General features: G+C 39.5%; 1 protein-coding gene across 2 annotated transcripts in view; it reads left to right on the top strand.

Moving 5' to 3' along the window:
- The window catches only part of usp24 (ubiquitin specific peptidase 24), a 135,675-nt gene that overhangs the window by 9,729 nt on the left and 103,063 nt on the right, over positions 1–22,883 (top strand). Inside the window, exons 3-11 of one of the 2 annotated variants that reach the window (XM_055641602.1) lie at positions 10,608–10,773; positions 12,027–12,094; positions 12,429–12,572; positions 13,603–13,725; positions 16,705–16,740; positions 20,136–20,201; positions 20,564–20,629; positions 20,825–20,899; positions 21,946–22,104. In XM_055641602.1, coding sequence (XP_055497577.1) covers positions 10,608–10,773; positions 12,027–12,094; positions 12,429–12,572; positions 13,603–13,725; positions 16,705–16,740; positions 20,136–20,201; positions 20,564–20,629; positions 20,825–20,899; positions 21,946–22,104 — 903 coding nt within the window. Of the gene's footprint in view, positions 1–8,802; positions 10,774–12,026; positions 12,095–12,428; positions 12,573–13,602; positions 13,726–16,704; positions 16,741–20,135; positions 20,202–20,563; positions 20,630–20,824; positions 20,900–21,945; positions 22,105–22,883 lie in introns of those variants that run through there. The other variant, XM_055641600.1, reaches the window with a different exon arrangement.

Genomic DNA, 22,883 nt, shown 5'->3' with positions numbered 1-22,883 from the left:
ATTCCCCACCCGATTCTGCGACGATGGACAATTTTAATCTACCAATCCATGAATCTTTGAGATGTGGGAGGAAACCTGAGCAACCAGGGAAAGCCCATGTAGTTACAGGGAGAACAAGCTAGCAGACAGCAAAGGAGTTTAGAATTAAATCCAGGTCATTGGAGCTGTGAGGCAGCAGCTCTTAATAGCTAAACTACGATGCCACCCTGTTTTTTATAAGATTATAGTTTAGTCTCCAAGAATGCGCTGCCTACCTTTGACAAATAAAGGTCTGTGGGTCAAACCAAAGATCCTCTTTGGGTTAAACGACAGTGTTGTTAAACAGTTAAAGGGGAAGCTTGTTACTGATTTCGGATGCTCCTCCCTTCCTGTCAAAACATAGATGAGAGAGTATGAATCTCTTTGGAAACAATACTGCACTTTAAAGTTGATGCCCATTCACAGTTTTAAAAATGTTCGATCCAGAGCTGTAATTGAAAATTGGGCAACACTGGGTTGTTAATGATGTATATAGCTTTTAACTCCTTTGTTTCTGAAAGCAGACGTTTGATATTATTTTCTGTAACAGGAGATATATAATGCTGTTGCTACAAGACTTCCCATCGTTGTACATTTCTTGACATGTTGTGAGTAATGAGAAAATAGAATAACATAACATTGAGCAAGGGCCCTGTACCAGCGCTGTATGTTTATTTTGGTAGATTTATTTTAGATGTGGTCCAAGTGGTGTTCTTAAAGAAATTCTGTTTTTAAGAACATAACTCAGCATTTTAACATGAATTTGCGAAAGACTAGGATGTTTGTATGTTCTTCATTCAATTTTTTGAAATAATTAATATTGATTTCTTAATTTTCCACTGTTGTAAAATAGATAATTCAATATCTGTATTGTTTAATATTTTTTAAGACTGTTTCCCTAAAATAATTGCAAACCAATTGACAAATGAGAAGTAGGTTTAATAAAGACACCATTATAGGTGGCATCTAAAACAATAACTGACAGACTTAAGTAGTTTAAAGCAAAACAGGAACTGAACATGGGCTTCAATAGTTTTGTTTCACTTCAGAATTTGATACAGTTCAATTTTGGTGGTTAAAATAGAACTAAACATAAATAGTGAGTGACTCTTAACTCTCTTCACTCTTACTTGAAAATATATCTGAAACTAAATTGCCACAGACTGAAGTTTCTAAAGTCAAAAGGGATCAAACACAACACATTGAGATTTTAGGGAGCAGCAAGGATATATGATTTAATTTTACAGTAGCAGCAGGCATGGAAGTGGAGATTTATTTGGTTATGAAATTGAGCCGTAGCCCAAACCTATATAGGAACCTGCATGCACAGTTCACTTGCAGTGATATTGGTCTTGAATGAGATGGGCTGTGTCTGACCTAAGCTCAAATTTGTTCTTGGATAATGCCCCGAACTGGACTGAGCCTGCCAGGTCGGGTCCAATCAGGTTCAGGTCAAATGCCTCTGGAAATGCCCTTGTTTCTAATATGTTAGCCCAACCTACTTTAACAAAGTGCACACATACAGTGATATTAACTAAAACAAAATGTTCAAATCAGAATGTGAGGGGGGGGGGGGGGGGGGGGAGAAATTATGGAATGGAATACTTTATTGTCACGTGACAAGGCGCAGTGAAATTTGGAATTTCAGAATTGACTAGTCAGTAACATACAATGCACAAAAGAGGAAGATGACTGATTTTGATTGTCTTCCATTACAGTGAAGCATGTTGATTCCACTATGGTGGATGTTTATGTTAAATTTTATATTGTGTGCACTGTGTTCCTTTCACTTAGTATGGTAACTCAAATTTCATTGTACCTTAATTGGTTAAGTGCCAATAAACGTGAACTTGAACATTGATATCCAGGCTTAAAAAAAAGAAACACAATGTTTTCACATCACCTTTCTCTATGCAAGCTCCACTAATAAATAATGCCTCAGACTGGCAAACACAAATTCTTCGTATGGTATTTCAATACTGCTCGTGAACCAAGGACCAACGGTTCGGAGGTATAAAGCTAAAAACTGATTGTCTTTTGCCAATGTGATCCTGACCCAAGCCCAAAGGTCTTTTTGGAGACTGGACTCAAACTGGATGGTACTTGGGTTCAGGTCCCATAGATAGGCTCTACTGTAAAGCCATACTTTAATATAAGGCAGAAAATCCTGTGCACATTCAGAAGTCGGGCAGCATATGTGGAAAGAAACGGGTTATGGTTCAGGTTAAAGACCATTCATCAGAACTGAGGGAAAAGGAGAAAACAAATTAGTGTTTAGTTGCAGAATGAATGGGGGAAGATATGGATGGGACAAAGGGTTTACATTTGAAAGGGTACAGCTTTATGATCTGCTGAATGTGTGCAGCATTTTGTGTTTCTATTAAACCTTCCAGCATCTGCCTTTTTTTAACTTCCATTAGGGTCAACAAATAGATTCATGTGTGACCTGCACGTTCCCCACTATTTATGGTAGTCAGCCTTCTGGTGCCCTGATCCACGATCTTCCCCAGAGATTTTGACCATCTAATTGCCTTCACAGCTGATGACAGAAATATTATCTCTATAATAAAGAAAATCCCCAAACGCATGTCCGACAGATCAGAAACACGGTTCAGGAGTCAGGAGTGGATTTGTCAATGAACACTGTCTGCAGAAGATTTCATGAACAGAAATACAGAGGCTGCACTATAAGATGCAAACCACTGGTTAGCTGCAAAAATAGGATGGCCGGGTTACAGTTTGCCAAGTAGTACTTAAAAGAGCAACCACAGTTCCGGAAAAAGGTCTTGTGGACAAATGAGACGAAGATTAACTTGTATCAATAAGTTACGAAGATTAACTTGTATCAACTGCCCAAGATCCAAAGCATACCAGTTCATTTGTGAAACACGGTGGTGGGGTTGTTATGGCCTGGGCATGTATGGCTGCTGAAGGTACTGGCTCACTTATTTTCATTGATGATACAATTGCTGATGGTAGTAGCATAATTAATTCTGGTGTGTAGACACATCTTCTCTGCTCAAGTTTAAACAAATGCCTCAAAACACATTGGCCGGTGGTTCATTCGACAGCAAGACAATGATCCCAAACATGCTGCTAAAGCAACAAAGGAGTTTTTCCAAAGCTAAAAAATGTTCCATTCTTGAGTGACCAAGTGAATCAACTGATCCAAACCCAATTGAGCATGCCTTTTATATGCTGAAGAGAAAACTGAAGGGGACTAGCATAAGCTAAAGATGGCTGCAATAGAGGCCTGGCAGGGCATCACCAGAGAAGACACCCAACAACTGGTGATGTCCATGAATCGCAGACTTCAAGCAGTCATTGCATGCAAAGGATATGCAACAAAATACTAAACATGACTACTTTTACTTACATGACACGATTGTGTCCCAAACATTATGGTACCCTGAAAGAAAAGGGGGGGGGGGGGGGGACGCGGACGCACAAGTTAGTTTTCGTTTAGTTGAAGAAGCATGGGAGGAAGACACAGCTTTCGACCATGCACGAGTTTGACGACAATAGGTGCAGGAGTAGGCTTGCTGTCGAATGAAACACCGGCCAATGTGTTTTGAGGCATTTGTTTAAACTTGAGCAGAGAAGATGTGTCTATACACTTCAGAATCAATTATGCTACTACCATCAGCAGGAGTAGGCCATTTGGCCCTTCGAGCCAGCACTGCCATTCAATGTGAACATGGTTGATCATCCCCTTTCATCAGTACACCGTTCCTCCCCATATCCCCTGACTCTGCTATCCTTAAGAGCCCTATCTAGCTCTCTCTTGAAAGCATCCAGAGAACCTACCTCCACCGCCCTCTGAGGCAGAGAATTCCACAGACTCGCCACTCTGTGTGAGAAAAAGTATTTCCTCGTCTCCGTTCTAAATGGCTTACTCCTTATTCTTAAACTGTAGCCCCTGGTTCTGGATTCCCCCCAACATTGGGAACATGTTTCCTGCCTCTAGCGTGTCCAAGCCTTTAACAATCTTATATGTTTCAATGAGATGCCCTCTCATCCTTCTAAAGGATCTTACTACGAGCAAGATTAAAATATACGTAAACAAGAAGATGTTTTGATGAATATCTCACTGTTTTTACTATGACAATAAAGAAACTGTTAATCAAGAGACTGTTGTGAGGATTTATTTTTGGATGGCTTTGTCTCATGGAGAGCTCCCATGCGTAACGAGGCTATCTCCTTACCAATTGTCTTCAATCTTAGTGGCTAGAGGAAAAAATACCTTGAACGATATAATAATCTGCCATGCCAATTTTTTTCTGTTACAAATCTCAAATTGTGGAGTACAGAGGGAAATAAATAAATGATGAGCCTTTGTCCCAAATATTATGGACGGTACTGTTTTTTTTTCATGAATTTCCTTTTCCATTTAATGAAACTCGTGTATTCATGGTGTTTAGTTTCTTTTTTCAGAAGTAAAACACATTCTCACATGTTTGAATTATATAACTCCTTCATAATTTTAGGCCGGCGTAATTTGGTATTCCAGTTAGTACAGATTTTGTATTCTCACTGGAACATTGGCATTCATTTGTAATAGTTATTTTTCTCTGGTATATTAAGCTTATAACCTCGCTTCAAAAGAGCTATTCTTTTTTTAACAGGCAAAGTGTTTATATTAGTGAAACAATTCCATTGCAATTTCTTGCCAACAATATAATATTGACGATTAATGTGCTTGTTTGAGTACATTATCATCAGAGCTGTATCATTGACTAGCAGTCCAAGCAAAGCTTATGTTCTAATTAATTTAAAATTTCCATTTGTACGTCAGTGTGTATATATAGTGAAGAACTGGTATTGTTTTTCATATCATATGTCCTCTGTTATATTTATTCATTTAAACAAATAGCTTAGATGTTACATTTTTCAAAGGATTCTGAATTATTTGAACTAATTACATAGCCTGATAGAATGTTTGCAAATTAATGTTTGATTTATTTTCTCAATGCACAAGCAAGTGTAATAATAATATAAAATGGGACGTATCTGGCATTTGGCCAGTAAATGACATTCTAAATACTTAGTACTATTGTGATGATAGTTGGTTAAAAGTCAACTAGCAACTTTGAGAGTGAACGTCTATTTTTAACTTTCCAGCAAGTAGTTAGTGTCAATAGTAATTATGTACTCTTCATTTTAAATGCAGGAAGTTGGTACATGAACATGAAATCTCTGATTAGCAATAATTGAAATTGATGCATAAAATCAGTATTCATGTATGGAAATCCAAAACTTCAACATGGAATACTAAATTCAATATGTGCAAGATATCAATTAGACTACACAGCTTTGAATTATATCATTAATTAACCTACAGCAGATATAATCATGAGAAGCACCAGCAGTCATGGAAAGATTTGGAAAGCATGTCCAAATTAATCCATCCCTCCCATGTCATGAATTTAACAATATGTGTGGTCATAAGCTGTTGTACTGTGGACCAGAAGGTTGACAGCTTCAAGTTCCAAACCATAAAGGCCACCAACAGTTTGTCCTCCTACAGCCACATTGACACAAGGGCCAAGAAAACAAACCAATGCCTCTACTTCCTCAGAGGACTAAGGAAATTCAGCATGTCTCCAATAACACCAATTTCTATAGATGCATGTCATTTCACGAAGGAGGCCATGATACTGAAGCCACTTGTGACATTATAGCAATTATCAGCTCGTAACATAAACTTGACCATGGGTCCAAATAACATAGATGCTGGAGAGTTTGAAGATGTACATTAAATCCAAACCATTGTGAGCAGTAGTGTAAATCTGAAAAGATAGTAGCTGGGCCATTGAGATTTGATTTAGATGACATGCATGCAGTTAATATTTTTTTATGCTTTTTCAAGTGTAGGATGGGCTTAACCAGGAGAACATTGATAAATGCAAGTCTGTATTTTAATGCTGGAAATGGTTATGTACATTTTTCCATTTATAAACTTATAATTGCATAGAAGTTGTGGGTTTGTAGCAGAATGCAAAGGTTTGTGCAGTCTGTTTTTGATTGAATGAAGGAGTTAACCAAAGTCAGAAAAGGTTTCTGGAAGTTCAACTGAGTTTTAACTCGTGATGTGTGACAAGTAGTCTGGCTGCACTGCAGTTGTGATTGTATGTTTGGAGTGGCGGAGTCTTCTAGTAAAATGATTTGATAACCTGTTAGATATCAGTTGAGAGAGATTATGGCCTGGACTTGAGAGGATTTGTCTATTTTTCAGAATATATGCATTTCCTATGCTTATCCCATCGGAAAGATGGAAAAGATAACAATATCTCATGAGCGCTCAATCCAGATTAACATAAAGTGTGCTAAGTTTCTGAAGTGGCCTTTAATTTTGAGGCAAAGATACTATAAACTGAAATGTTTCCTCTCCCTTGGATGCAGTTTGGCATGATGAATAATTACTACTGAGGTTCCATTAAGAATATTAGCACTAACATGTTGATTTTGTCTGGTCACATTTTGTAATGGGAAGGTCTTGTCATCGCTGCAATTAATGGAAAAGACTTAACGGGGGCTTAACACATTGATCCAAATTGATTGTGAATAACCACAGCATGCAAGATGCTCTTTGAATTGAAATGTTTCTGAACATGTTTACCTATAATTTTATTCTGTAAAATTGTAATTCATAATTTAACATTTCCTGAGCGAGAAAAGCAGCAATTTTTACTGACTTTTATACTGAGCGCTCTTGGTCAAGCAGTGTTGAGATTTTGAGCATTTCATTAACAAATGCCAGAATAAATTTTGACAAAAGATGACCCTAATCCTAACCCAAGCTTCTCGGGATTTATCTTGCATGCAAAACGTACATTTTTATCAGTTTTCAATGCTAATAATTTTTTAATATTTATTGGTGCAAAATTGGTCTGATCTCCGTGAATTTAAAATTAAAAAATAAATAAATAAATTATTGAACTTCAAGTCTGCAGTTCCTGTTTTCTAATAGCTTTGGGTATAAATTTGTATTGGGCATGTGCGTGTGAAAGGGAAGATAGTGATTAACAATACCAAGTTTTCGTGGCATTTATGGGGAAATGACACTTTAGGATGGAAGAGTCCCGACCTAGAATGTTGCCTAGACCGGTTCTCTGGAGATCATGCCTGCCTGCTGAGTTAATCCAGCAATGCCTTTTTTTGTAAACCAGCATCTGTAGTTACTTGTGTCTACTACAGGTGCACAACCTTTTATCCGAAAGCCTTGCGACCAGACACTTTTCGTAATTCGGAATTTTTTGGCTTTCGGATTGGAAGATTTTTATCGTAGATTTTAACGGCTGGCTCAGTGGTAGAGTGCTCGGCTCGTATCCGCAAGGTCGCGAGTTTGCGCCTCGATCCCGGCAGTTACTCGATCGCGAGTTTGAGTCTTCAATGTAGTTTTTTTCTTGCAGAATAGGAGAGAATAGGGAGGGTTAGGCTGGGATCATTCTCTGCAAGATGATCTTAGTGCGGGAGACAAGTGTAGGAGAGGTGTACTGACTGTGTGGGCAGAACTTTGGAAGTGATTGCCCACCATTCTCAAAAGCCGCTGTGTCTCCCTGTCCCTCCAACTCCAGAGGAATCCGCTCCCCGATGGGCCGCTACAGCGACAAGTGGCAGTTCGCCCTCAGCTCGAGCTGCGCCACCCCAAGAACAAGACGTACCTTGCACACCATCAGCTTCTGCCCCTATGGGGAGCGTGTTCCTCTGGAGTTGGAGCGGGGCTGGACTGGAGTTGCTGATCTGGGATCTCCGTGCTTGCAGTGGGCCTGGGGGTCGGTGTCCCGATGAGGGGTCGCAGCTCGGGCAGTGGGCGAACTGCCACTTGTCGCCCTGGCGGCCCATCGGGGAGCGGCTTCTGGTGGTCCTGACGTCTCTCAGCTCCTGTCCAGGGGGGTGGCCGGAGACGTCAGGACCAACAGGAACCCGTTCCCCGATGGGCCGCTACAGCGACAAGTGGCAGTTCGCCCACAGCCCGAGCTGCGCCCCCTCATCCACAACCCGGGTTCCTCTGGAGTTGGAGCGGGGCTGGGCTAGAGTTGCTGCTGGCTGTGAGCCTCTGGGATCTCCGTGCTTGCAGTCGGTGTCCCGTTGGTCCTGACGTCTCCGGCCGCCCCCCTGGACAGGAGCTGACGGGACGTCTCCGGCCACCCCCCTGTACAGGACGTCTCAGCTCCTGTACAAGGGGGTGGCCGGAGACATCATAGCCCGAGCTGCGCCCCCCTCATCCGCAACCCCAAGAACAGGACGTACCTTGCACACCATCAGCTTCTGTCCCTACGGGGAACGTGTTCCTCTGGAGTTGGAATGGGGCTGGGCTGCTGCTGGCTGTGGGTCTCTGGGATCTCCGTGCTTGCAGTGGGCCTGGGGGTCGGTGCACCGTTGGTCCTGACGTCTCCGGTGACATGAAGACAGTGCAAAGCCCCCGCGCCGGGAAGCAGAGGGGTGTAGGTGGGGTGAAACTGAAGGGAGCGACAATCTGCTGCTGCCTGCCCGCTGAGTTAAAAAGTTCCCTCGCAAGACTCACGATACACTGTATACACTGTGTATCGTGAGTCTACCGTGGGAACTTTTTAACTCAGCGGGCAGGCAGCAGCAGATTGTCAATTATTAACCCTCCCGCGCAATATACCCTCACCCTCTCTTTTATGAATGGGTTTTAGTTCCCCTTTCTTCGAGGACCGACCGAGGTTCCGCTGTCACCTCTGCGGGCCGCCCTCAGTGAACGTCTTCAAGGACCTTTCTTCAAGGACCGAAAAAAGTCCGCTATTCGGAGCTTTTCGTTATTTGGATGTTCAGATAAAAGGTTGTGCACCTGTACTGAGTTTCACTGTATGACCTGCTGAGCCTTTACAGCTTTGTCTATTTGCATTTAAAAATGAAGAATATGGTCTGTATTTTTCTTGCTCCATCTACCCTGTTTCTTTTCACTTGGGGTTATATAAGTGTTTCTCCATGCCATTTGGAGTATGAAGAAGGGTCCCGACCCGAAGCGTCACTCATTCATGTCTTTCAGAGATGCTGCATGATCTGTTGAGTTACTCCAGCACGGTGCATGGAATTAGTATAATGTGTAATTCTGATGGTCCCATTGCAGGAATTATGTGAAACTTTGGAGAAGGTGGTATCTAGATTAGGGGATATTAACTCCAGTGAAAGGATGTATAAACTTGGATTGTTTTCCCTGGAGTGTTGATGACTGATGGGAGACCTGATAAAAATGTATCAAATGGTGAGAGGCATAGACAGACTGAGACAATCTCAATCTTTTATTCCGGTGTGGAAAAGTTAAATCTTTCCTTTGAGATGAGAGGGGAAAGTTTATAGAAGATGTGCAAGATAAGTATTCTTTTACATGGAGTGGTAGGAGCCTGGAATGTGCTGGAAGAAAATGTTGTTGAATTGTGGATAAGGCAAACGATGATATACAAACCTTGAAAAAAATGACATATCTTGTTTATTCAAACCGACACATTTTTGGATTATAGGGGATTTGAGAATTAAGGTTTGCATAGGAAATTAGTTGAAACCAACAGTGAGTTAAGTGCAATTCTATTGAATGACAGAGCATGATTGAGGAGCTGTATGGGTTGCTCCTCTTATGAGTTTGTGCAGATGGAACTTCCTGCAGGGATTTTGCATATCACTATCAACACTAACATGACTTGACCTTTAATATATAAACTGTTTATCCAGTTCTTGTTTGCTCATCAACTTTGAATACTGACTAATACACCAGATGGAGTATTCTTGGCTTAATTTGAATCTCTACAATGAATATTGGATATGACAGAGAAATATTGAAGTGACACAGTTTTTGAAAATTGAAGCAGACTTCAGGAGCAATACAAATGTATGCTTTTGTTGAATCTGTTACAACAACACTATATTTAACAGAGAACGTGCCTGTAGTATAGGCCTAAAACATGATGCACACATTAGCAATATTAAAATTTGATTCTGAGCACTGCAACTTCACTATCGGCAGTTATGGGTCACAGGTTCTTCATACTGATGAAATTGTGAATCGGATCTATTATAAATCTTTTATATAAAATTCTTGAACTTTAATATATAATGCATTTGAAATGCTTAATGGCAAACCCATGATTAATGCAGGATCTTTACTTTCCTCATCTTCACTTCTACACTACCTCTGACAGTTTGTGCGAGTGTAAACCTACTCATTATATTTGATATAGCTGCTTGACTCACTTAGTTTAAAATGCTCCTTGTAAACGGGTGGAGGCACAGCCCAACAATTGAATTATATTTTAGATGATGCCTAGTAAAATGGTGAAGAAATAGTTTAAGTGCTAATATTGAAGAGTGACCAAGTGTAATAGCAAACATCTCCAATAGACATTTCACTATTGTAAAGCACTTCTTAATATAACTGCATTTTTGTTGATGTGATTTGCTCAGAAGCAAGTTAATAACTGATTTGTTTTTAAATAATAATGCACTATACTTTGGGCCTGAAGAGAATTGCCATCATATACTTTTTCAGGGAAGAGATTGGAAAGAAAATAAATGAGAAAGGATACTCAAATGTAATGAATAATTAATAATTCATTTTTTTGTTGCAGAGGAGCAATGATGAGAATGGAAACTGTTCAGGGACCATTGAATTTCCAACCACGAATCTGTATGAATTGGAAAGTCGAGTGTTCACTGATCACTGGTCTATCCCGTACAAACGTGAAGAATCACTGGGCAAGTGCCTGATAGCATCCACGTACCTTGCACGCCTTGGTAAGTTCGAAAAAGGAATTGAGTAGTCAAAACAGCATTTGTTTCTTTGTTCAGTATCTGAACTATGTAAAAACATGCTTAATATCTAGCAATGAACAACTATGGAGTAAGAGAAGAAAATCATATTTTCCCCTTTAGCATCACTCAAAATATGCTATAGAAAATCGGTTTTGGTTGAATGTGGAATGGTTGATGTGAATAATTAATTAGACATATTTAACAAGAGACTGGACAACCATTCGAGGAGGTCTACTATTATATTGACTGATAGAACGGGCAGGTGTAAGGTGGAATTGAGCATCAGCATGGATGTGTTGGGGTGCATGACCCATCTATGCTATTTATACGTAATTAAATAATTGAGTCAACTCTTATAGAAAAGTTTCCTCCTGCATCCCAAAATGGATTTTAATTTGTAGAAAATTTAGATGGAAGCAAACATATTTAATATTGTGAGTAACTTGCGGCATTTTACTTTCTCCTGTTATTAATTTAGACTTTACTTTAGACTTTAGAGATACAGTGCGGAAACAGGCCCTTTGGCCCACTGAGTCTGTGCCAACCCGTACACTAGCACTACCAACGCCTATTAACACGTAGCGACAATTTACAATTTTGGGGTGTGGGAGGAAACCATAGCACCCGTAGAAAACCCACGCGGTCACGGTGAGAACATACAGGACATATACAAACTCCATACAGGCAGCACCCATAGTCGGAATCGAAGCCGGGTTTTTGGCGCCATAAAGTAACAAATCTGCTACTGCGCCAGTGTGGCCGCCCTTCCATTTGTCTATCGTTATTTTTGTTTATTATGTTGTCTATCCTGCTTCCCATTTAGCCTGCCCAGTTGCTGAGTGATGTGGCTCATGCCACATTTTAATGAGGAGCAAAATGGGAATTGGAAGTTTACAAGTGGTGATTTAATTGTGGCACCAAAAGAGTACAATTATCACACGGAAAAAGAAAATCAGAGCTGTATTTGCTCCAAGGTTAATTTTGAAACCAATTCAAAATGTGGCATGAATGGGGTTTGATGAAACTAAGTCCAGAAGGTGTGGTCAGCTTTGATCTCTGCTGGCTTACTGCAGACATTTAAATAAATTTTAAAATACAATCTGAAAAAAATTAGCTGTTTTTTTGTTGAGGATGCACGGGTCGGGTTTTAAAATCGTGGGGCAAGTAAAAATCGTTTTTTCCCCTGTTACATTAGTCATTTATTTTGTTCTTTCATATGTATGCGATTGCTGCAGGTCTTGCTGATGCTGATGAAAATTGTAAAAGATTTACAGACCGATGTATGGCAGAAGCTTTTAAAAAGGTAAAATAAGAAAGTTAGATATTCACAATTTATTAACTTAAAATAAAATTGTACTTTCTTTCTAAGTTGTAGATTTGTACTGTATTTTTATAGGTCAGTTTTATCTTTGACAAATGCTTATATTTTCAGTATAAGTGCAGAGGTCACTTTTAATGGTTTAAACTATATAAAATTGTAATGAACTGCATGAAGTCTTAAGCATTATTCCAGTTTTAAAAATTTGATTATGTATTCCTGAATTTTTTTTGGCTGACTCGTCACTCGCATCTTATTGCTCTCAACATTTAATAAATAGATGAGTTACTGATTCACTCTTTCTTGATTATTTTTACAGTTATTAACTTCAAGTGCTGTCCATAAATGGGGTACTGAAATCCACGAGGGAATCTATAACATGGTGATGCTTTTGGTGGATCTAGTTGCGGCACGTGTCAAGCAAGACCCAATTCCGATTAGCCTTATGGGGGTACTCACCATGGTATGTTGACTATTATTGCTTCAAGAAATTCTCAGGATACTCAGGAGATGGTGTAGCATATTGTGAGGAGAATGCAAATACAATAAAGGAATCGAAGTGGGCAAGACATTGGCAGATGGTATATAGTGTGGTACCATTTGATATGCCACTTTTGACTTTCCAATTTATACAGATATGTGATTGAAAAATTTGAAGTTAAGGAAGAATGAAAATTATTATTAAAACATGAGAAACTTTGCAGTGCAAAGAAATTATGGTCCTCGGTACACAAATTGTGAAAGATTGGCATAGAGCTGTAACAAATAATTAAGCAAGCAAGTAGAACGTTGGCATTTATTGTAAGAGATAAGGAGTATAAAAGTAGGGAATGTTATGATGCTACTTTATACGGGGCAATGAAACAGCATTTGGAGTTCTGCGTGCAGTTTTGGTCTGTGTATTTGAGGAAGAATGTACTTGGATTGGAGGTAGTGCTGAGAAGTTTCATAGAAACATAGAAAATAGGTGCAGGAGTAGGCTATTCAGCCCTTCGAGCCTGCACCGCCTACAAGGTTCACAAGATTGATTCCTAGGATAGAAGGTTTGTGTACATTCGTTGGAGATTGAGACTGAGGGATGATCTTATTGAAACTCAAGATTTCAGAGGTTTTGACAAAGTGAATGTCAAGATACTTCTAGTAGGGGCATCTTGAATGATTTTGCTGTGTATGCGTGTGGCATTTCTGTGCACCCACATGTGTGTGGACTGATGGCAACGGTTTGGCCCATGGTCTTTTGCGCCATCCTCCATGGACAAAAAGCTGTGTACTTAAGGGTATAATCCTCACAACTGTACAAGTTTTACTCCAATGCATAAGAAATCTGGAAATACCTGTGTAAATTGCACCAAGGTAGTGATGCTGTTAAAAAGAGTATACATTGAGAATTACTTGCATTTGGAATGAATGTTATATTTGCACATTAAAGAATGACAATGTTACATTTTAATGGGTTTTTAATATTTTGCAATGGATATTGTTTGGTTTTCCAGGCTTTCAATCCAGGTAACGAGTACCATTTCAAGAATCGTATGAAAATGTGCCAGAGGAATTGGGCAGATGTTTTTGGAGATGGCAAAATGTATGCCATCTCGCCACCAGCCAATTTACAGAAGGTGCGTTGGACAGTGGGGCAACTTTATGTGTGCACATAGATACTTTGTGCTGTGCTGTTAGAACGCCACTTGATAGCAATGTCAAATAGTAAATGTGAATGGCAATTCACTCTTACTATTTTTTGAAGTTTAAAAATGTATTTGTGTCTCGCAATATTTTCGGTTGTGGTGACTCTTTATGCTTGCAATTGCTTTCAAGATTTGTCTTTGGGTAATTATCCAACCAAGACAAAGATTGAGCTCCAGCCCCACCAATACATGGCATGGTTCTTTTAACATTCAGACCCTTTGACCAACATATTTAAGGCATGGGCAGTACAAAACGTGTGTATCAATGCAATCACGAGAAATCAATCTTTTGTGCAAATTGTCTTACCAATTTATTTTGCTGCACCTGTAGCTGTGGAACAATTGTTCCTAAACTTTCTGTTCTCATCGAGGTCTCATTTACATCTTTGAAATCTATGCTATGGTAAATTATGAACACTTCTGAGTGGCTGATGTGTATGGGATTGCGTTGATGCTGGGCAAAGGAGGAGAATGGTGTGAGCTAATTGTCTTTCTTGTAGTGACCACATCTGTTTATTGTCCTTACATTTTAACAAATAATTCTTAAACTCTATAATCAGATTTTGACATAAATATTTAATCCAGCAAAGACAATGAAAACAATTCTAAAATTAGATTTAAAATTCCTTCTGCCAATAGCGGGTCTGAGCTTTATGTACTTTAACAATGCTAAATATTCAGTCTTTACTTTAAACTTTTGAGATGCAGCGTGGAAATTGGCCATTTGACACGCCGAGACCATGCCAACCAACGATCATCCTGTACCCTTGAAATATGCAATTTCATTATTGAGGCATGGAAATATTGAGCATTGACAGGCTATTTGTCCAATGGATAGCCCATTACAGAAGAGTGGTTGGAATTCTGGAATGCAGCTGAATGGTTTTTTTTGCCTTTTTGTGAACCATCAAGGAAAAATTAAGTTCATTCTATTTCCCCACATGATGTGAATATTTGCTGATTTGCAACCTGTCCCCATTTATCACCCCTGACCTTTATATGGGAAATGATCAGTGCCCCAGGATTATGTTTGCCATGCTGGTTTATGTTTCAGTATTTTAGCTTGTTCTCACTTTACAATTAATCTTTGAAGAAAATAAAAATGAGTCGCCATGACTTTTTAGCAGCCTGATGTAGAAATATATCACTGGTGCTTCATTGTTGGCAGATCTGAATCATGTGACACCCAACCCAACAGTCCCTTCACAGAAGGACTATAGTAGTTAAAAGAAAGCGACTCGCCATTTTTTTGAGAGAACTGTTAGGAATGGGAAAAAATTACTGATCTTGCAACCGATGCTGAAAAGGAACAAAATGTTGAATATATATAAGACTCCAAGTAGACAATAGGTGCAGGAGTAGGCCATTTGGCTCTTCGTGCCAGCACCATCATTCAATGTGATCATGGCTGACCATCCACACAGTACCCCGTTCCTGCCTTTTCCCCCATATCCCCTGACTGCTATTTTTAAGACCCCTATCTAGCTCTCTCTTGAAAGCATCCACAGAACCTGCCTCCACCACCCTCTGAGGCAGAGAATTCCACAGACTCACCACTCTCTGTGAGAAAAAGTGTTTCTCCGTTCTAAATGGCTTACTCCTTATTCTTAAACTGTGGCTCCTGGTTCTGGACTCCCCCAACATCGGGAACATTTTTCCTGCCTCTAGTGTGTCCAAGCCCTTAACAATCTTATATGTTTCAATGAGTTCCCCTCTCATCCTTCTTAACTCCAGAGTGTTCAAGCACAGCTGCTCCATTCTCTCAGCATATGACAGTCTTGCCATCACTGGAATTAACCTTGTAAACCTACGCTCCCTCAAATTAGGGGACCAAAACGGCACACAATACTCCAGGTGTGGTCTCACTAGGGCTCTGTACAACTGCAGAATGACCTCTTTGCTCCTATATTAGATTCCTCTTGTTATAAAAGCCAACATGCCATTCACTTTCTTTGCCTGCTTTACCTGCATGCTTACTTTCATAGACTGATGTACAAGGACCCTCAGATCCCGTTGTACTTCCCCTTTTCCCAACTTGACGGCATTTAGATAGTAATCTGCCTTCCTGTTTTTGCTACCAAAGTGGATAACCTCACATTTATCCGCATTAAACTTAATCTGCCGTGCATCTGCCCACTCCCCCAACCTGTCCAAGTCACCCTGCATTCTCATAGCATCCTCCTCACAGTTCACACTGCCACTCAGCTTTGTGTCATCTGCAAATTTACTAATGTTACTTTGAATCCCTTCATCCAAATCATTGATGTATATTGTAAAATATTGATGTATATTGCATAAGTAAATGGCAAGAGTTGGCTAACACTCCTCTCGAATATGCCTTGCTGTTCAGCATGATCATGCTGATCCAGGTTTGCTTCAGCTTTCCTTGTGTCAATACTCTGAAGCCTTCAATTCCCTGATCTTTCAAAATTGTATTTACTTCCACCCTAATCCCCTTGTTTGAGACTCACATTAGTGAAAGCATTGCAACATCTACCCTGTCACGTCCCCTCAGGATCTTGTCTCAATAAGGATAACCCTCCTGTGCAAAAAATCAAGTTTGGTGGCTCTCCTTTGGACTTGATATTTTTTTTTTCTTAGGCAAAGAGACCAAAATGCTGTGCGATATTCCTGGTGTGTTGAAAGGAACTGAAATAATTAAACTTCAGTTCCATTGTGATGAAGGCCAAATTGCCTATGGGTGCCTGCCTTGTTGAATTTTCCTAATAGCGATTTGTGATTCATGCACCAGAATACCAGTGCAATTAGAGTTTAATGAGTAGTCTGAGAGCCCCCAAATTATTTTTAACTTGGCTAGCATTAAGTTAATCACATTTTTTGGGGTATTTTCTTGATATCGGTGAATTATAATTGTCAATGGATTTATTTATTTTCATCATTATTTTGCAGGAACCTCATGGCTGGCTCATAGATCTGGTTAATCGGGTAGGCACTTCATTCCGTTTTGTTCCCTCCATTTGTTCTTAACTGTGGAGGATCCTGATAGATCTTGTATGATCATTGTAACTAATCTTGTGTGGTGTTGGCTTTGTACAATAAATAGCACACTGAAAGAGAAAATGAAAATGGAAGGGGTGAGGGAAAAAGTGTGTACGTATATTTAACAAATGACACATTATAGTAGTGGAAAAGAGAGAATACCAAATATATTAAAATGAAGAGAACACAAAAGAATAGCATGAAAAGTATAGGATGAAACAATGTACCATAACATTTAAAATGTATTAGATAGAAGTGGGAGGTATGCAGAAGGGACTTTCAACTATTTATGTTAGATGGTGTTAGATTGTTCAATGGTGACATCTTGGAAGCAGATGCAGCAAGGTTCTTAATTTGTTTTGCAGACTATTTCCATTTTATTTGGTTGAGGACTTTAGAGAGGAAATGTAAATCATTGAGTTCCAAGAGAACCGATGGAACAGAGCAGTGAAGATTCATCTGATTATGTCAGTGCCAGATTTCTCAAATATTGAACACTTACTTACATTCTTCTGTTTCTCATAGTCTAGAAACAGTATAAAGCTTTAGAAACCAGGTGGTAAAAAGAGATCTGAAATTAAAAATTCTGTCAAGGACATTGCAGTCCACTAAGAAAATTGGAGAATGGCTCGCTAATATTTTTAAGCTTATTTGAGGTAATAGAAGGATTATCTGGAAGGATAAATGTGATTCGGGACAATCCGCTTGTGTTCTCGAGGGACTATTTGTCCCTTAACCAGTTTATTGGATTTCTTTCGCGGGATTACATATTCTGTAGAAGCAACCTCTCTGAACTAATCGGCAATTTCACACGTCCACAGGCTAAATTAAAACCTGCTGCAATAGATGTTTGAGTGTCCTTTAAATAAACAAAGCATGGTGGGTTTGTGAAGGTGTTAAAATTAAAAGGTTACCAGAAGAATGCCACCGGTTCAGAAAGCTTTTTTTAAAGATAATTTTAGTTTTGCAGACAGTTTATTGCCAAGGATTATAGCAGCTAATTCTAAAATTGGATGTAATAGTGTGGAGCTAACGAGCATACTACAGTAAAGCTATATGTGGGAAGACTCTGTATAAGGACATGAAATGACCAGGATTATCAGCATGCCAGCCTTATGCTGTAAAGTTCAACATTATTTTTCCAGTGTCAAGTGCAAATAAGTTGTACTTGCGCACATTCTTAATGATTCAATAGGAATAAAACATCACCATTGTTAGATGAACCAGATTGCAAAGTATTTGTGAATGTAATGGCACATAATTTTTCATAGTCATTATACATGAAAACAGGCCTTTCGGCGCAACTTGCCCATGCTGACCAAGATGCCCCTTCTACACTTGTCCCATCTGCTCGTGTTTGTCTCATATCCCTCTAATTCTTTAAAACAATCTTTTAAATGTTGTTATAGTACCTTCCTCAACTATTTCCTCTGGCAGACAAAAGTGCTGGAGAAACTCAGCGGGTGCAGCAGCATCTATGGAGCGAAGGAAATAGGCAACGTTTCGGGCCGAAACCCTTCTTCAGACTGATGTAGAGTGGGGGGAGGGGGAAGAAAGGAAAAAGGAAGAGGAGGAGCCCGAGGCTGAGGGAGAGCTGAGAAGGGGAGGAGACAGCAAGGGCTACCAGAAATTGGAGAATTCAATGTTTATGCCGCTAGGGTGCAGACTGCCCAAGTGGAATATGAGGTGCTGCTCCTCCAATTTCCGGTGGTGCTCACTCTGGCCATGGAGGAGGCACAGGACAGAGGTCAGATTTGGAATGGGAGGGGAAGTTGAAGTGCTGAGCCACCGGGAGATCAGGTTGGTTAATGCGGACCGAGCGGAGGTGTTCGGCGAAACGATCCATGGTCAATTCTTCCCTTCCCTCCCGCACCACCCCCTCCCCGGGCACTTTCCCTTGCAACCGCAAGAGATGCTGCACTTGTCGCTTTACCTCTCCCCTCGACTCCATTCAAGGAACCAAGCAGTCGTTCCAGGCGCAACAGAGGTTCACCTACATCTCCTCCAACCTCATCTATTGCATCCGCTGCTCTAGATGTCAGCTGATCTACATCGTAGGCTTGGTGATCGTTTCGCCGAACACCTCTGCTCGGTCCGCATTAACCAACCTGATGTCCCAGTGGCTCAGCACTTCAACTCCCCCTCCCATTCCGAATCCGACCTCTCTGTCCTGGGCCTCCTCCATGGCCAGAGTGAGCACCACCGGAAATTGGAGGAGCAGCACCTCATATTCCACTTAAAAATCTGCCTTTTCCTTCCTGCTATCTAAGTCTTCAATGTTATTGGCAGCTCGGATCACTCTGATTGTATGCCAGGCACTCCTTTCAGCTGATGCCTCACAGCAACTGATATTGGAAAAATGAAGTCTGTACCACAAAGAGAGCTAGATCTTTGTGGACTATTTTCTCTGAGGTGAGCAGCAAGTGCCATCTCTTTGCTGTTAGCCATAAAAGTCCAGGCCAATGTTTTTCAACTAAATTCCTATAATAAACCCTAGTAATCAAATAATTATCCAGTATTGTTGTTTGATTATATGTACAATATATCTCAGTGACTATTTACTGTGGTTCCTTGCTAACATTGAATTAGAAAGGTTTGTTTTAATAATGAACTTTCAATCCAGCAGCACTCTGCTGGAATTGTTAGCAATGATTGACATAGTATTATCTTCTTTGATGTTGTGCTGATCAGCAGAATTTTTAAGTGCCCATAGGTATTTGAAAGCCTCCTTGAAACTTCAGGGTCTGATTGTCAGAATTTAGCAACTTGAGTAGTTGGGTCCAGAACTTAAAATTTAGAAAGTCACTTTCAACTAAGATCTTTAATAAAATCTCGACTCTAGTTATTGCAATCTTACAATCAAACAGTTTCAGATGATGTTAAGATGGAGGAAGAGGCGACTACGGATTAAGTTGTTTAATGATATTGTTGTTTTCCTACGTTTTGGCAAGTTCCAGATAGAAGTTTTAAGTACCCACAGAGTAAATTTACCAACATCAGCTTGTTTCGCTTTTCCCCTTTACTAATGATATAAACTTATGCTCCAAGGTAATATATTTTGTAAAAATATTTATTTCTACATGATATGGAATTACATAAGACAACTTTAACTGCATTGGCAATGGTATTGGAAACAATAAAAGCTGGTACCATCTAGCAGAAAACCGTAGATTATATGTGTGTTCAGCTCATTCAGTGTGTGACCTAGATATCACCTCAGTACAACATGATTGTTTCCAGCTGGAATCACTAATCTGTACTTTAGTTTATTTTTTATTACAACTGTTTTATGATGGAAGTCGGTCATCGGTTGAAATGTTCAATTTTGTTTCATTTTCTAGTTCGGTGAGATGGGTGGGTTTTCAGCAATCCAGCTTAAGCTTGGTGCAGATGATATAGAAACAGCGGTAAGTACTTTGAAAGCTGTAATTTGGAAACGTGTTAAGCGTTTATATTTGTCTGATTTAGTGCTAATCTTGAATAATTACCTCGAGTTTTGATTTATTATTTTAATTTTTTGCAGCACTTTCCATCACTGCTTTGTACCATTTTATAACAGACTATGGATATTCATGTTTCTGTAGATATGTGTGTTAAAGGCTTTATTTTGAAGTGTTATTTGAAGGGAAAAATATTGATTTTATTTTTATACTTACAATGACTCTAATATTATAGCCCAGTGGGAAACTACAAGCTAGTTGCATTACTTAAATCTAATTGGTTGTTAAAAGACTTGCTCTTTAAAGTAATTACTCTTCTTATGTTTTAGGCTGTATCTGCACTGGTGCAGCCATTGAGTGTCTGTGCTGAATATCTAAATCCCATGGTGGTGCAGGTGAGTACCATTATATACATCTTCAGCAGAATAGTTACATCTCAAAAGGAAATGACCCCACTGCAAGTGAACAAAATAGGAATCAAATCTAGCTTTTTATCAAGTTACATATGCAAGATTAAATTCTGAATATAGTACGTGCAATTAGGCTGTGGATTTAACCTTTTTCATTCAGTTTTTCATTTTTATTTGCAGCCCATGCTGGACCCTGTCATTGACAAAATGATTAGATACGTACAAAGTTTAGAAGAAAAAGATCTGAAAGACAAGGTATTTTCATTATATTTTTCTGAATTGCCTTAAAATATTTTTTCTATTTTAGCCTTGTTGGAATCTCTCGATTAATGTGTAAACGTATTTCAGATTTGCCTCTTTAACTTTAACGCATTTCCCCATAAAATGAGACAATACGCAGACAACAGTACAGAGAATTATGAGCAGTTAATTATGTATGCTTTATTTGGCATTTGTCCGGTGTTTTTTTTTCCGTTGATGCTTTGTGGGAAGTTCAGACATTCTTTTGCTGCTCATTAGAGCTGAAAAAATGTTGGATCTCTTGTTAATCCAGTTGGATGCAATTCTCCTGACCCACATCTAACAGACATTTCCACAAGTATGATTAGTTTCCATATTTGATGGACTTTATCAAACTTGCTTTCATGTGCTGTTTCTATTGATTTCATCAGCAGTGTTTTTTGTTTTTTTAAAACAACCCTGTCAACCAAGTGAATGGCCTCCTCTAAGAGAAGTGAACCCCCCCTCCAGTTTCCAGTTTAGTTTATTGTCACACGTAACAAAGTACAGTAAAAAGTTTTTGTTGTGCACTAACCAGTCCATGGATAGACAATACATGATTACAATCGAACCATCCACAATATTCAGTTAAATGATAAAGGGTTCACTTTGGTTTATTGTCACGCGTACCAAGGTACAGTGAAAAGCATTTGTTGCTTGCTAACCAGTCAACAGAAAGACAATACATGATTATAATTGATTCTTTTAGAGTGCATAGATACCTGATAATTGAATAACGTTTCATGCAATTTAAAGCCAGCCAAGTCCGATCAAGGATAGTCCGAGGATCACCAAAGAGGTAGATACCCGACCACGTCCACTCAGTCGCACCAGGCTTCGACTAATATTAATGTTGCCATTCATGAAACTATATTAGCAAGAGTACGCATTGTGCTGAGAGAGACAATAAGTAAAGAGAGAGGGCTTCTTATAGTTTTTGTAGAGATACTTTCAAATTGCTGCATTATCATAACTTGTTTGTCTACTGCAAAAGTATTATTTCAAATTATTGTCCAACACAGAAATTGGTGACGATTCCAGAGCTTCTCTCTGCCATCAAACTGCTGTGCATGCGCTTTCAGCCTGCATTGGTGACTGTGGTAGATGACCTCCGACTAGATATCCTCCTACGTATGTTGAAAACTCCTCATTTTAGCGCAAAAATGAATTCGTTGAAGGAGGTAGGTTAATCTTGTGAAAATGTTTATATTTGAAGAATTTCGATTTTGTCTATTACTAAACCAGTTAGAATTACTTTAAATTTGAGCATCGCCCACAAGGTAAATTGACAAATGATTGAACATTGATCTTTGAAAATGGCTTCATTTTGTTGCGTGCAAACCACAGGTACTGTATCTGCCGTTGAGGTTTCCGTTCGGAGATGATAGAATAAATATATTCTTGTAAATATAATGCACAGACTGCCAAATTGTGGGTCAAACACTGGAAGAAAATGAATGAGATTTGCCCATTTATGATGGCTTTTCAAAATTACCGTAAGATAGAATGGGTATAGTTTTTCTAGCTAGAAGGAGCACCTGAGCTTGTCAATTAAAAAATTGGCATTAGTTTACTTTTATCATGTGTTCCAAGATAGTGAGAAACTTTGTGTGCTACCCAGTCAAATCATACTATACTAGTTTGAGCAGGTTCTGAGGACACAGCCGTGGATTCTATAAGGCATAGAATACATTGAGCTTGTTGGGGAGGGGGATGTTGTGGTCAGTAATACTGCCCGACTACATATTGTAGCCCGTTATAGCATGTAAACCTTGCCGCAATCGGCAGGTGTTCGGATGGTTTTCCTGGGACACGTGTTTTGCGAAATTCCCTATTAGCATCCTTGAGACTTTGCAAGTCGTTAATGGATTTTTTGAGATTGTTTGACTTGATCTGTGAAGTCGATGAGATCCGTTCCAAGGACTTCACCTGGGAATGGACCTCGCGGTTCACCCATGGC

The sequence above is a fragment of the Leucoraja erinacea genome, chromosome 10 (assembly GCF_028641065.1).
Source record: "Leucoraja erinacea ecotype New England chromosome 10, Leri_hhj_1, whole genome shotgun sequence".
NCBI classification, from domain to species: domain Eukaryota; kingdom Metazoa; phylum Chordata; class Chondrichthyes; order Rajiformes; family Rajidae; genus Leucoraja; species Leucoraja erinaceus.
The sequence above is the reverse complement of the archived record's forward strand: the minus strand, read 5'-3'. Positions and strand labels throughout refer to the sequence as shown.